The sequence below is a fragment of the Phalacrocorax carbo genome, chromosome 4 (genome assembly GCF_963921805.1).
Source record: "Phalacrocorax carbo chromosome 4, bPhaCar2.1, whole genome shotgun sequence".
NCBI lineage: Eukaryota > Metazoa > Chordata > Aves > Suliformes > Phalacrocoracidae > Phalacrocorax > Phalacrocorax carbo.
This window is the reverse complement of record NC_087516.1, coordinates 55,749,397-55,764,926: the sequence shown is the minus strand read 5'-3', so window position 1 is coordinate 55,764,926 and position 15,530 is coordinate 55,749,397. Positions and strand designations below refer to the sequence as shown.

Below are 15,530 nucleotides of genomic sequence, written 5' to 3'. Positions count from 1 at the left end.
GCTGAAGATCTGGTCGATGGTATAATTATTTCCATGCAGTTAAAGTAATTCAATTTTCATATTTAGGTGAGGTCTGTGTCAGTTACAGAGTGAAGGAGCTATGCCAATATACTGTTCCACAGTTCACAGAACATCAGTGGAGACCTTAGCAACGCATGGCTCTAATTATCCTTTCAAGTACGAATTACCTTGCATTTATTCACACTTAATTTCATCTGCTGGGGGGGGTGCCCAATGCCGTCAGTCATTTGGAGGGAGAGTTCATCTTTTGTTACCCATACAAAGCCACACAGCGAACAGAGCAAGCTGCACCTCTCTCTTCCTGGCATGATCAGTGCAAGAGCACCCAGAAGTGAGTGTGCTGTGTTACAGGTGTTGCTGTGGTTGCAGTCTAGCGGCAGTGGTAACAATTTTTCAGGGTTCCCTGTTTTGAGCACATGACTTGAGATGTCTGCAAGAGGCCTGAGGCTTTTGGTTTTCCTTTTCAGAGGGTGCTGAGGTGTCGAATTGTGCAAAAGCTCAAATTCAGCATGGAACAGTGGAGTTAAATCCCAAGTCCACTTTGAAAATATGTGTCTTTGGCTTACACAGAGCTTAACTGCACAGACCTTTTCTTTCCTGATGCTGAGGCTGCCAGAGCCTCAGCAGGAAAACAGCTTGACTATAGGAGCTGGGAGGTGGGCAGATTACCTCTTTGTTATAAACATCACATATCTGCTATTTCAACAGCTCAAAGACACTGAGCGAGTAAGCACGGGTACAGTTTGAGGGCTGGCGTTTAAGAGATGGAATCCTTTTTGTTTGGTTGGTTTTGATAGTGTGAAATGAGAGGCCAAAAATACCTTAAAGATATCCAGATTGCAAGGTCACTGCTGTACATTTTACATACAGTTATGTCAGAGCTGATATGTAGTATATTCTTGATGAAAAAGTTGGAGGGGAAAAAAACAGATTTTACAGTTCTGCCGTTGGGAAGCGGTATTAACAAATAATCAAAGATTGTAAGCTCAAATTTTCAACAAGGGCAAATGATCATAAATCTTCTGACTTCATTAAGGATTACTATATGCAAAGCAGAGTTAAAAAAAAAAAAAAAGAAACCGGAATGTTTTCTCATGATATGTTGTTTGGACATAAGTTTTTTGTATGTAAATGACTGTGTCAGTTGAAAAGCCATGAAAAATTGTCACCCTCATATTTGCTGTTTAGTTTGCATGGAAGAAAAATCTGCTAATTAGTTCTTGTTTACTATTATGATATTGCTTCACCGGACTACTGAACAGAAAAGGGAGAAAATGAAAAGAATTATCTAAACAAAATAAGCCTTCAAAACAACGCAAAGTGAATGGTGGGCCTACATTGCTTGAATAGTGTCAGGGAAAAACAACATTCTGGGCTACGTTGGTTCTCTTATCTTCTCAGTCTGGTTGTCATGAGTACTTCAAAAGGAGCATAGAAAAAAGAAAAATAAATCTACGATAAGCAAATGTAAAGAGATCTACCCATAAGCAAGTACCAAATACCAAAAAGATAAAACTTCCAGCTTTCCTTATTTTCCCTGCTTCTAAAATCTGGATGATACTTTAAGTGCCTGGTGCTCATTTCAGTCTTGCCAAGGCTTTATGAAAATTAAAAACTTAGTAATAAGGTAAATGTAAATGACTCTTTTTTTTTTAATAAAAGTACTTCATCTAAACACTAATCATTTTGCTTTTCTAAATTATAAAGTGCTTTGGCAGGATTAGAAACTCTAAGGTAACTTAGATACAACTTTAAAACCTGGAACTTTGATTGCATTGATGGAGGTGTCACTTTAAACTTTTTGTCTCACAACATTTACTTCAAATTTTTGCGTTAGCCAGTAAGTTGAAAGAAGTGGAAGGTTTCAGGAATTCTTGGAGGACTGAAGAAGTCATCATCAAAGAGATGGAGAATTGCGCTGGTGATTGGGACAAGTGCAGGCATCCTTCCCCACTGAAGTGAAATCCTTAAACCCAAGTCTTCTCTCTCCATGCAAGCTTTCCCTGGGCACACCCTTTGTGGTTGTTTTGGGCCACAGCAGATAACTCCTGTGACCTAACACCATAATTTCACACTGGATTACGTCAGCGTGATCTGTCTGGCATTCTGACATCTCTTCTCGCTTCCTGCAGTGGCAATTGCGCCTGAGAGGCGGAAGAGGTGGCGTGAGCTGGGAGCCCTTCCACGTGTTTCCAAGGGGGAGAATTAATTTTGCAAGTCCTGGAGGCTGCTGCCTGTAGTTTCTGCTCTTTTTACCCTCTGAGTAGAAGAACAGAAATTACGGAGTGCAGGGACAGCATCCAGAGGTTTCTATGTAATAAATTCAAGATGAAGAGTAGTAGTAAAAAACCCCTGCTGCTATGTAATTATCTATGGATAGCATGAGGTTTAGCACAAACATAAAAATGTTGCATCCTTTTTCCTTTCTTTAAGATGAGGACTGTGTAGCAAATAAGGGAGCAGAAATCAAAATGTTGAGACATGATTAACGTAATTATTCTGTTTATCAAGACATTCTGAATTGTAGAAGGGAATTAATACTGTATAAATTTGGAGGCATTACATTGACAAAAATGCTGATTTTGCTCTGAGCAGAAACTGTGGTTAGGAGTACATTCTGAATTTCCAGTCTATTGATTGGAAAATAAAGTAAACAATCTTTTTCAACAAAATGAAGGGGTGTGCTAGGAGTTATCTGCAAATGAAAGTGGTTTGTTTTTTTTCACACCTCTTGTTTCTTGTGGAACAGTTCTGGAGTTCATGGATGTTTAAGAAAGGAAGGGTTGGGGGACAAGTTGTTCAGACAGTTTTCTAGCTCATGTTTTTTGAGATGCCGTTGTGGTCTGTACAGCATTCTTGCAGATGGTAGACTCATCTTACGAGATGAATGGGTCTTATTTCCATCAGCTTCCTTGGAGCTGTGAGCGTGTCAGCCTGACCTGAGCAGGGTCATCCTGCACAGAGGATAAATCTTCCATGAAGTTTGCAAGTTTAGTCATTTCTCAGGAGTCTCACAATGCTTTGGCATCACTGCCATGTCAGTTTTGTTTTCAAAACAACTGTTTTAATTGGATGTTTTCAAGAGGTCTGAGCAGAGATTAGCCTCTCCAAGTCTTCTTCTTTTATCTTTAAAAACATGTCTAGAAGAAATGTCATCTCAAATAGAAATCTTTTGGAAAGATATAGAAGCTTTGTAGTAACTTCATTTGATGCAAGAGCTTTGTGGAATTTTTTTCTTGGTTGTTTGTACAGAATAATGTTAAGTGAAAAACTGAACAAGCATTCATGTAAAAGCTGTGTAATACTGGAAGCAGAGGTATTTCCTGAAGTGTGGGTTAAATTGTTCTAGGGCAACTTTTCCTTAAGCCAGGAAATGTGGATCTTCCGGTGAAATTGTTTCCATGGCAGGTTTCTGCCTAACCTGCCAGGTGAAGAGTGCGTACTTCATTTTAGACATGCACAGAAATTACTTCTTGATACCTGGGGCCATTGAAGGCAATGAAGGCTGAACAGGAGATACCACTTAGCAAAAGTGTAAAACTTTCAGAATATACTGATACTAGTTTCAGCCGGTCCAGGTTGAAGTGCAGAGAAACGTTTGCATGTAATGCATGAAGAGTGAAGTTAACCCGTTGGGGGGAAAAAAAAATATATATCACACAGAATACTTTTTCTTCTGCCCCTTTTTTTTTTTGGTGGCGGGGAACATAAGTGGTTGAGTTACGTCATTAATTATGATTTACATTTTTCTTTCTTGTTTCTGATTTTCAGTGTGTGCTGTACTTGTGGGCCTTGAAAGTCCTTTACCCCAAAACACTGTTTTTACTTCGTGGGAATCATGAATGTAGACATTTAACAGAGTATTTCACATTTAAGCAAGAATGTAAGTCTACCTTAACCTTTCTCCTCTTAACTCCCTTTTCAACAACTTGATATGTTATTTTGTGAGTATTTGATACTTGTTTACCATCGGTAACTTTAAATGTACTTTTCATGTTAACTGTCGTTAGTTTCACATTGTAATCACTGTTCCCTGAGAGGGCAGTCGTCTTGCAGGGGCTGGAGAGGGCATCAGTGGTGGAGAAAGGCAGGGGTTAGCAACCCTGCAGCGGAGCAGGTAGTTACCAACCACCTGTACAAACCCGGGGGGGCTCCTCACTTGGTGCTGCAGGTACCGAGAGACTTCAGCTTGGCAACCTGGCCTGGGAAGCAGCCCAGGGCTACTGCGGGCCATCTGGGCCTGGATGCTCTCCGTAAATCTGTGCTGCTGCTGCTTTTTGCAGCGGCTGCCAGTTTGCTGCCCCACACAGCAGCCTGGCAGTCAAAACCTGCCAGCACACCAGCTCTGGCACCTCTGCAACAGGTCCCTGATCGCTAGCAGAGGAGGTGGCATCTCACCGGGTCTCCACTGCAGCAAGGAGAAAAATGCAAGCAATTTTTATACTGGTTTGGTGGTTGTTTTTTTTTTTTTTCCTTTAAGTATAGCATTTTCACATTTACCCTGTAAGTAGGCTTAAACTTTTTGGTATGCACTTTTTATAGGAACACTTTTCTGTGTCGCAAGAAAGGATATAAAAGGATACAGTGACACATAAAAGCTCATTAGATGAGACCTTCACCTGCACAATAAAACTCTTTTTTTCCTGTGGCACTGTAAGCTGAAGCTATTGCTATAAGTCTGTGTTCCCTTTTTAGCATTGGGGATAAAGGAAATGTTAATTGGCTCAAAGGCTTCATGGTTTACCGAGTTTAATATGTGTATTGGTGAATTAACATTTCAGCTTCATTGTACCACCTCGTTCATTTCATAATGGCATTTCTGTAGATAATTAATTATAAGGGACTGGGCTAAAGTTCTCATTGCTTTATAGAGAGTGTATTGAGTGATAATGTAGCAGATGATAATCATTCAGCAGACTTTTTAAGGCTTATTGTATAGACTATAATAGTAATTAAGTTGTTTATTTTTAGATTTTTAGAAAAATATAATAATCTTGGCAGAACTTTTATTAGTTTCACCTCAGAATCTGAAGAATATTTCCAGAGGTGAATTACAATAATCCTTAAGAATTTTTTATATGAGGCAAGCTTTGATACAGTCCTCAGTGCAAGAGAGATCAGTGAGAGCAAGATTGAGATATTAAGCAGCATCCTAATATCTTTTTTGCCTTTAAATATTGATGGCACTTTCTGACATCATGTTAATCTTTAAAAGGTAAAATCAAATATTCAGAACGCGTATATGATGCCTGCATGGATGCCTTTGACTGCCTTCCCTTGGCTGCTCTGATGAACCAACAATTCCTGTGTGTACATGGTGGCTTGTCTCCAGAGATCAACACCTTAGATGACATCAGAAAAGTAAGTCTCAGTAGTGCTCAGGTTTAATAAGTGAACAGTTAATTACCAGCAACTACAACCTGAACCCTTTCTCACTGTTGTTCATTTGCATAAGATACTTGTATGTCATTTTGACATTCATGTTGACATTATCACCTTTAAATGTATTTTAAAATAGGAATTTTTAAAAGGAATTGCTGCAATTAGTCATATTTTATTGAGGTGAGGAAATCACCAGCATCCGGTAGAACAAAGGCTTTATCTTTGTGTTCTAAAACAAATATATGTGTTAGTTATATAAATATTTAGGAGTGAATTAATACATAGCATGAATTTCTTTGAAGTATTATCTACTAGCACAATATAAGCATGCTATCTGATGAGTCCTTGCACCTTGTTAGGCATTATGTGCTTTCTTGGAGAAAAGATGAAGATAGCTCTAAAAAAAGTCACAATACTTAAAGCATATCATAAAAAAGTATGGTATGATTGCAATGAATATAGTCAAAACAACATTGCTATTTTAAAAAGAGTAAAAAACTTCATTCTCAGTAAGTCCTGCCACATTTTTAATAGTATTGCGCTTGAGTGCCTAGCAAATTGTCTAAGCGAGGCGTAGTAAGCTAATCATTGTGTGGTACTCTTGCATTCTGAGAACTTTCTTATAAATCTCATGAAAGTTCAGAGTACAATGTCAAACAGTTTCTTCAGGTAATCCAGTGTTGTTGCATGTTATCAAAGATTAATTTTTTTCAGGTATTTTCTAAAAAAGATCTCAATTGATAACTTCTAAAAGGAGGTATTTAAGCCATTCATTCTTAGTGTTTCTAGCAGAAAATATTTTCTTATTTCTTGCTTGCAATTTGAGACTTGTAAAGATGGGTATATACTTCTAAGCTTTAAAGTTACTAAAAGAGAAATTATATTCTGAGATTAATTTTTAGCCTACTAAGAAATTAATATGGTTTTAAAAAAAAAACACACTTGAGCCAGTAATTACATGTTTTGGTTTAAAAGCAAGTAGATTAAGGTATTAAGTGCACTTTTAAAAAGTACTGAATGTAAAGTTTTGTTTCTGAGGTAAAGGTTCACTATCTTATTAAGCAAAAATATTCTCTGCTTAAAAGTTAGCTGACTTTACAAAAATGTAATGGCAGAGTAAAGCTGTTCAGCTCTCAGATTCTAGATTTAAGTCATTAACTTCTTAATCCACACACACCCCCCCAAACAGGTTTATTCATATTTGGCAATCGACAGGAATTGGTTTTGCATACTTATGAATTTTTATTTAATTTAAATGAATTATAGTTACAAAGCAGTGATTGGAAGAGGGCTGAAATAAGTTAGAAATATAAGTATGCTATGAGTATTTCATGATGAGGATGCAAAGGTAAAATTGTAGAGGTCTCATAAAAACTTTTTAACTGAGTGTTGAAAACATACAAAAGCAATTCTTTCTGTCTGAAATTTTTTTGGTGGGGGGGAAAAAGGGTGTATTAAGTATGCTTCTAAATCATTATTTGACCTTTCTGGTCAGAGTAGAGAATGTTTTGGACTACAAGCCTGATTCATGCACCCATCTTAACAAGGAGTGGTTTTATATTAAAGCGTTCTTGCAAAGGAGTACTGATTTTTTAATATTTCCTTGTTCTGCTATACTTTGTCTTATTTACAGTATGATTCTATATAATTTTAAATTTTTTAATGCCACTAGTCAGGCAGAAAAAGGAGTTTTTAGCTGCTTAATTAGGGTTAAGGTTATGAGAGCAACAGGAATGTCATGGCAAGATGCTGTGATGCAGAGGTGTCCTGGTATTTACATAAATTTTTTTTGTGAAAATGTATTTAAATCAAAATGGGAACTTGTTTTCAAATAACTATTGTATTTTTTCTTGATGTGCCTCACTCAAGTAAATTGAGTGCCGTGATGTTTGAAAAATCACAAAATACAGAAATACTGTCTTCTCTCTTGTCCACTGAAATGCTTGCAAAAAAAACAGTAGAAGAAGGGAAAAAATTGCACACAAAAATTCACATAGAATGGGAATCCCCTGTATCTCTTCATTTCTCATTATATCTATTCCTTCCCCTCTTTGTCAGCGTTAGCAAGGAGTGTTTTCCTGTTATTAAAAATCCACTGCTTTAAAGCTGAGAGCAACCCAAAGCTGAAAAATAGATTTCTTTGGGTCTTTGTTTGCCAACCCACGGAATGAAAAATAGTAACTTTGCTTCAGTGTTTCTGTGATACATAGTTGAAAGAAGTTAGTATTTCTTTTTCTCCTATTTTTCTTAGTTAGATCGATTCAAGGAACCACCTGCGTATGGACCTATGTGTGACATCCTGTGGTCAGACCCGCTGGAGGACTTTGGAAACGAGAAGACTCAGGAACACTTTACTCACAACACAGTCAGGGGGTGCTCATACTTCTACAGGTGAATATTACTACTTTGAATGGATTTGTGTACGTGAACTTGTTCTGATTTTGCAGTATAAATGTTTGCTTGAAGTTTGTGGCACTACTTAGATAATTGAGCTTTTTTCTGTAGGCTTGCCTTGTTTTCAGGTAAATTCATGTTTGGTTTATTTGTATCTTGCTTTCACCCACAACTGGGAAACCCTAAAACGACTTAATTTTATTCACCTAAGCCTGTGTATTTTGCTTTTTTCTCTTCTTGTAAGTTAGGGAATGAATGTGTCACTATAAAAAGGGGGTAGGTAACTACATTTCTAGTTTGAAAATTAGAACTTAATTTTGAATAAAGACGCCAGCATTGGAAGACTCTCTACCTATTGCTCTGCAGGGTCAGTAAAAATTGTTATTTCCCCCACACAGGTGCTTCTTTTTCCTCTCAGTTTTATCAGCATTTTGATTGTTTGGGAATAGTTCTTCCCAAGAAATTCAGGATTTGAAGGGCATTTGTTAAATGGGACTTGATAAGAGCTGAAAGGCAGAAAAGTGCCTGTGACGTTCTTGCAGAAACACGTATCGGCTTAAATGCGAAGACATCAAGTTGTAATTAATCTTTGAAATTACTTATTTCTATTGATGTTTGTTAGCAAAATGTAACTGTGAGAATATTCCTGAAAAAAGTAATAGTACTGGGGAGAGGAGAGACATGCAAAGCAAATCTGTGGGTTAGTTTGTCACCGTTTAAAGGAAGCTTTCTTCTCTGTTTCCTTTCTGCTTAGTGGTAATTGTCCTTTCAGCATGGCGGGTTTTTGTGTGCCTGTCTGTGTGAAGAGTCAGAAGAATCTCTCTGCTGTGCATTGGAGGAGTGGATTTCCTTGGATGACAGGGGAAGTCCCACTCTCCCCTCTTTGGCAATGCACAGGGAGACCAAAGCAAGCAACGAACGGTTCCCTTTCCCCAGTTCTGCCTGGGTGCTAGCTGCCGCCTTTCTCCGTTTCCAGTGGTAGGTGGTTTAGTTTGTAGACCAAGTCCTGTGGGCACCAGACTGAAGGCACCCCCTGAGGTGTGCTTGAGCTGGTGATGAAGAAGCCCTCAAGCACTTACGTCCACTCTCTCTTCACCATAGGGCAGGCCTGCGTTACCTCACGGACAACAGTGGTGGTTACATTGTACCCTCCTCTAACAGTGTGGGGATTTTGGCCAGCTCTTTTTTGTTTGTTTGTTTTGTTTTTTAATTGTTACTTACAAGGGCACCAGAGCAACAAAACTGGAAAGGGAGGAGGTTAAATGGCAAAATGAGCAATTTATCTTATTTAAAAAATTAATTTTTGCTCAGGAGAGGTGTGAAGATGCTATTGAAATGTTAAGAGGCTGTTGAACTTTTTGAAGGGAGCGGTTCTGTTTCAGCCCATGCTACTGACACGCAAGTCTAAGTTTTCCCAACAAGCTCAGCAGAAGTGAGGAATCCAGCTCTTCAGGAAATCTCACCTTGAATGTAGCTGACCGGTAATTGTTTAGTAACATGTCTAAAGTAAATCCATGGCTTCCACCAGTAACCAGGAGACAGAGCCACTAGAATCAACCTTGTTGGTACATTAGCAGGAAGGTAACAGATGGTTTGACTTTTAGAAATTAGTTTTCCTACTCCTTTCTTTGAGCCGTAATCGCTGCAGTATGGGGATGGGCTGAGAACAAAGCTGTCCGCACTGCAGCCTGGGCTGCCAGCACACAATTTTTGTGGGCAAGTCATACCGCCGCCTTTGGATCGATAACGTCTGGAAGGTGCTCAATAAATGTGTTTGGTCTCATTATGAAAGAAGGTGTCAAACTGTTGCAAACAATTGATCTGTGCAGAAATGGGCTTATGACTCTGAGGACTAAAATCATTCCTCTTCCTCTCAGCAGCAGCAAATGCTGGTGCATGCCTGGGGCGCCCAGGCACTGCTTACTGCAAACAGTGGGTAATAGAGGTTTCTCCTCAAGAATCCCTCTTACAAAAATGAAAAGACTTGCAAACATGCCTTGTGCTTAGATACAGGGCTTATTATACACTGGAACAACTTTTAGATTTTTAGGTTGTTTGTTTTGTTTTGTTTTGTTTTTTCCAGAGCTCTCTTCTTACAATTACCATAAAATGTCCCTAAAATATCTCTCAGCTTTCTCCTGAAAATATATCTGATCTAGTCTGTGTCCTGACTCATACGCAAAAAAAGTGCATATTTCAGGAAAAGAGGAAGTATCTAATTGGACGATATCTAATTGTCAGGTCACGTGTGAGGGACATGTAACTGCTTAATAACATGAGCAGAGGACTAGCTTGGAGTCACATTATTTGAGATTATATAAAGGCAAGTGTTACCCTTAAAAGAAATGCCCAGTTGCCCTGGAAGGTCACTAATTGTTTACCTAATGATAATCCCTGGCAAAAAAATAGGTATCTATCGGTGTGCAACATCTAATTTTGCTTCCCTTTTCTAGTTACTTCCTGAGAAAAGAAGTGATTTTCCCTAAATGGCCAACTCAGCTTGTAAAGGAAAGACTGAATTATGCAGTCCTCCTTCAAGAACATCTGTTGATGGGATGGACTTTGTTTATTCTTCAGTGAATAAAACTTCATAATTTCTTCAGTCATTTCCAGAAAGGAAAGTTAAAAGATAGCAGTGGGCATTTTGAAGGAAGGTTGGGAAGATTTCAGGCACACATGTGAGCCAGGGGAATGATTTATCAATGATTAAAATCTCTTAATCAATTGCAGGAAATAACTGTAATAAATAACTTTCATTTTATCAGGCATACTCATTACAATGGGAAGTTTCAAGTGACTTTTCTCTGATGTAAAGTTATTTCCTATGAAAAAAATGCTATGAGGAAAATAACAGTAATATGTCTTTCTAACTGTGTACATGCAACTTGTTAATGGGACTTTCCAGCTCAGTAGTACATGAAATCTTCTCCAGTCAGCCAAAACTCATTTCTGAAATGTTGAGCCATTTGTATGAGGTAAATACATGAGAAAGCATAAAGACTGTAGCTTACGCTAGTCTGACAAGCTTCTCACTGCATTTCTTAGGTGATCACTCACATACAGCCTCTTGAATTTCAAACGGATCAAGTTTTTCTTCAAGAAATTCAGTTCTTGAAACTGTTATGGCTAGCATGGTAAAATGTCAGATCTGGAAACCACAGGCCTAACCTGTCATTTAGAGATGTAAAGAATAGTCAGCTTAATTTTCAAGTGCCCTAAAAGGCAGTGCTTAATGCACGCCTTTTGCATCCAGCAGCATTTCACAGTGTGGATTGTAAAAATTTATGGATTCTTGGATATGGCAATAGCACAATGCCACAGTGAAAAGTAACTGTGAAATTTAAGTAATTCTTGGAAATTTATTAGATTTCCGTGTACCTTAAAGTGAACAAAGAGCAACAGTGATGAGATTTCATTTTCATTTCTGAAATTTAATGTTGTATGTCCTTTCCAGTCGTGGTCATGTTTGATGCGATTTCATGAAAAAGCACAATTAATGGAATGCTAGTTGTGTAAACTGTTTTTTAATTCTGAGTTAAGTGAAGCTTTTCCTTCCTCCTTACCCAAAATAATGTCATATTCAGGGAATGTTATGAACAAGAGGGAATCAATTTGTCCCTAAGTGATATTCCCCTCTCCCTTCTCCTCCCTTTGCCTCCTCCCCCACCTCAATTTTTCAGCTGATCCAGCTGGTAAAAGAAGTTTTCCTCTTTGTGTATCAGATTATGTAGTTTTATCTTGAATTTGTTTAGTGAATATATATTTGCACTTAGCTGGTTGTACTGATATTACCAGTGACCCATCACACTTACTTCATGGACTAGTGGTACAGTAACTCTCAGGCATTTCTATAAAAAAAGGTATCTGACTTGGCAAGATATTCTGCTATGTACTGTCTTGAGTACGTACTGGCTTCTTTCAGTGATCAGAAAGCTTGAAGAAGTCAACTGGACTTTTTTTTCTCGCTCAAAATAATATTAACTTACAGAGAGACAGCCACTACTAAGTGGGTTTAGGGAATTGTTAAGGTGTGGGGAAAACTCCTTTCTAAGCCACACTAGGATGGGGAATGTTATCATTCCTATAAGCTTTATTGGACGGATAGAGAAATAAAATGTTCTTTCATCGCACTGGGACAAAGTTACTGTGAGCATGTATGGTCCTAACTGTGAAAAATTACAGTTGGATCCACACCCAGCTTGTTTCATTTCCTTGTGTCAAAGCTATGGTAAAGAATGTCGGGAGTTTGGTGGCACCACTGAGTTAATCAGAGTATGTCTTATTCTATGTAAAGTATATCAAGGGCTTCCCATCAGGAGTAAGCACATGTGAAACTTAACACTCACTTTCTGGGATCGTTTATGTGTATAAGACTTGGTTAATTGCTGACTGTTAACAAGAGCATGAGAGTGGTGTGAGCCTGGCCACAGTCAGTGGATGATGGCCTCGGGAGTAGAGCAGGTACTCAGAAGTTTTCTGCAGGGATGGTGCTCCAGCCTCTTGGGTTTTCTTGGTGAGTTTAATATGAGTTCTTAAGGAATGATGAGCTTTATAAAGCTGCTTGGCTGTTGACTACATTGCTATGTTTTTCAAAAGCAGCAAAAAACCAAAGGCAGAAATGGTTAGCAGGGGCAAGAGTGACCAGCATTGCAGACTCCTCGAAGAAGTTTGCTAGCCAGTCCTGGACCACAACGAAATGATCTGGCATTACAGATGCTCTGGGGTAGAATAATAATTTTGGCCCTGCCAGCACAGCATTTCAGTGGTTTACTTCACATGCATGTTAAGTTTGTGAGAGTGCAAAGACTAGAGAAATGTCTGCTAAAAGCCTTTAAAGACTGTAGTGTGTTTCACCTCAGGGTGTGAGGCACAGTTGTATGAATGTTTTTTTCCAGCAGCAGCATTTTAAACATACTCTTTTGCCCACTTTCCCATTCTTCCTTCTCCCAGGCCAGAAGCTTTTTGCTGCCCTCACATGATCTGCCCAGCTGTTTTGGTAGAATTGCTTGTGTCCTCCATCAGACCTGGGAACACGTCCAATTTTATAAAGAATGACTCTGCAAAAGAAATATGTGTTTGTTTATTCTAATCCCATGCAGTTCCTATCTCCAATTCTCAGTGCAGCTTTGTAGACAACACAACTAAAAGCAAAAATAAAGCAGGTGGAAAGAGTTGTGCTGGGAGCTGCCTAGGACAGCAGAGCAGAGCAGCAAAAGCATTTGCCTTTGGCCTCTGGAGACTGAAGTGTGAGGTCAATGGGTTTTGCTGAAGAACTGTTTTTATATATGCATACAGTCTTAGAGAAGCTGTTGGGCTAAATTTGAATGTTCTCTTTTCATAGAAGGGTTTACACCTCTGCTTTAATGGTATGATAAAGGATATGGGAAAAAAATATTAAATCCATCTAGCTTTTCCCGTTATTCGTGGAAGAGCAATTTGAAAACATCTGCCATTTTGCTTCATGTTAGCAAAGTATTGCTTCTCTTTCATAACTGCGTAGAAGTAATCAGTGATGGTGCAAAAGAGACTTCAGAACGAGTAAACTATGCATGAGGCATTTTAATGAAAAAAGGATGGCAAAGTAGGGACTATCACAGTCACATACTCTGTGGAGAATAACATCTCTCTAGCTTAACGGTGGGGTATTTTGTTTTCTCCATGAGTCACCGCTTTTCTGTGATTCAGCATGACACATGAAGTGCAGGCAGAAGGCTGGGTTGGTCTGGAAAAGCCTGTTGCGTGGGGGGCTTCTGTTTGTTTGTTTTTCCCTCTTGGCCAACTGCTTTATTTCTGGCTCATCTGAATTACAGTCTGGGCTCTGCAAAGCAGGGCAAGGAGGAGAGTGTTTCTGGGAGGGTAGTGATCAGAAAACCTAGTAGGGAATTTGATTACAAGATGCTAATTTTCATTAGAAAGATTAGGAAATAAAATTTCCAAGCAGGAGTCTTTTCTGTAAAAACTTGTTTCTAATAACTTTTACCACAATCTGTTTTGTTGGCATTTTGCAGGACTACCTGCTGTTTACCTGGAGAGCATGTATTTTTGTGTTGAGAAATACTGTTTAATATGAAACTGCGTCTGGGCAAGAGCAAACTGATGTTAAGAAAGTGCTGGAAATTAAGGCCCTGTATTTATTGCCACAACTGGTATAGCATATGTAGCAGTTGCATATAGTGAAAACTTTGCTTTCCCCCAGCTCCTGCTTCAACAAACAGCTGAACAAAAATGTCTGAGGGTTGCTTTGCCTTTTTCAAAATAAAATATCCAGAATATCCAGATAGACTACTCATGGGTTGTAGTGGTCTGGGTAATGTGAGTGCTTGCTTGTTACAGATACCATGCTATTCACTTAGAAGAAAAGATCGCAGCCAGATTTTGATTTTTTTTTTGTGTGTGTGTATTTGCACAGAGCACTGTGTGACATCTCTGCCTTTCTAGGTGTAAGCCCTGTAGAATCAGCCAAATTCTGCTAGTAGAAGTCTATTTTCCATGGATTTATGAAGAATAAGATAATTAAGGAATTAAAAAAACCAAAAACTTCTGTACTTTGAAATGGAAAAAAAGAAGCAATCATGTCTATTTAGGAGCATTTTTTACCACTTCATTATATCTTCTTTAAAAGCAGTACTTAACACTGGATGAAAAGAATACTACGGGGGAAAAAAAAGGTAATAGGCTAGACACTTTGAGCAGCTGCACTGATAATGAACACAATCAACTGTCTATCAGATTTTTCATTATAGACCCCAGTTTTCAGAAGTTAATGTAAAAATTTCTAAACAGAATGTACCATAAGTCTACATTTAGTCACAATTAATTATCAAAAGAAATATATGCAAATTAGTCACTCACAGAGGAGATCAGCTCTGGTGCAGCTGTGTTCTGGTTCAGAATTAAATCTGGCCAGGGACATCATGGCAACAATAAAAACTTCTATAAGTGCATCAGTGATGAAGAGTAGGGAAAATGTGGGCCCTCTCCAGAAGGAAATAGGAGACCCTGCTACCCAGCATATGGAGAAGGTTGATGTATGCAACAACTTTTTTGCTTCAGTCTTCACCAGCAAGTGCTCAAGCCACACCGCCCAAGTTGCAGAAGGCAGAGGCAGGGACTGGGAGAATGAAGAACCACCCACTGTAGGAGAAGATGAAGTTCGAGACCAGCTAAGTAGCCTAAAGGTGCACAAGTCCATGGAACCTGGTGAGATGCGGGTCCTGAGGGAATTGGCCGATGAAGTTGCTAAGCCACTATCCATCATATCTGAGAAGTCATGGAGTCCAGTGAAGTTCCCGCTGACTGGAAAAGGGGAAACATAAACCCCATTTTTAAAAAGGGAAAAAAAGAAGACCTGGAGAACTACAGGCCAGTTAGTCTTACCTCTGTGTCTGGCAAGGTCATGGAATCATTTCCTCCTGCAAACTATGCTAAGGCACATGGAAAATAAGGAGGTGATTGACAGCCAGCATGGGTTCACTAAGGGCAAAAATCGTGCCTGCCAAATTTGGTGGCCTTCTACAATGGGGTTACAGTTTTGGTGGATAAGGAAGGAGCAACTGATGTCATCTACCTGGACTTGTGCAAAGCGTTTGACACTGTCCTGCATGACATCCTTGTCTCTGAAGTGGATAGACATGGATTTGACAGATGGACCACTCAGTGGATAAGGAATTGGTTGAATGGTCATACTTAGAGTTGCAGCCAATGGCTTGATGTCCAAGTGGAGACCAGTGATG

The 15,530-nt window shown here is 38.9% G+C and overlaps 1 protein-coding gene across 1 annotated transcript in view; it reads left to right on the top strand.

Annotated features, from left to right (window-relative positions):
- The window catches only part of PPP3CA (protein phosphatase 3 catalytic subunit alpha), a 199,281-nt gene that overhangs the window by 144,955 nt on the left and 38,796 nt on the right, over positions 1-15,530 (top strand). The window contains exons 4-6 of the mRNA XM_064450024.1: positions 3,793-3,904; positions 5,237-5,382; positions 7,655-7,794. Coding sequence (XP_064306094.1) covers positions 3,793-3,904; positions 5,237-5,382; positions 7,655-7,794 — 398 coding nt within the window. The remainder of the gene's footprint in view (positions 1-3,792; positions 3,905-5,236; positions 5,383-7,654; positions 7,795-15,530) is intronic.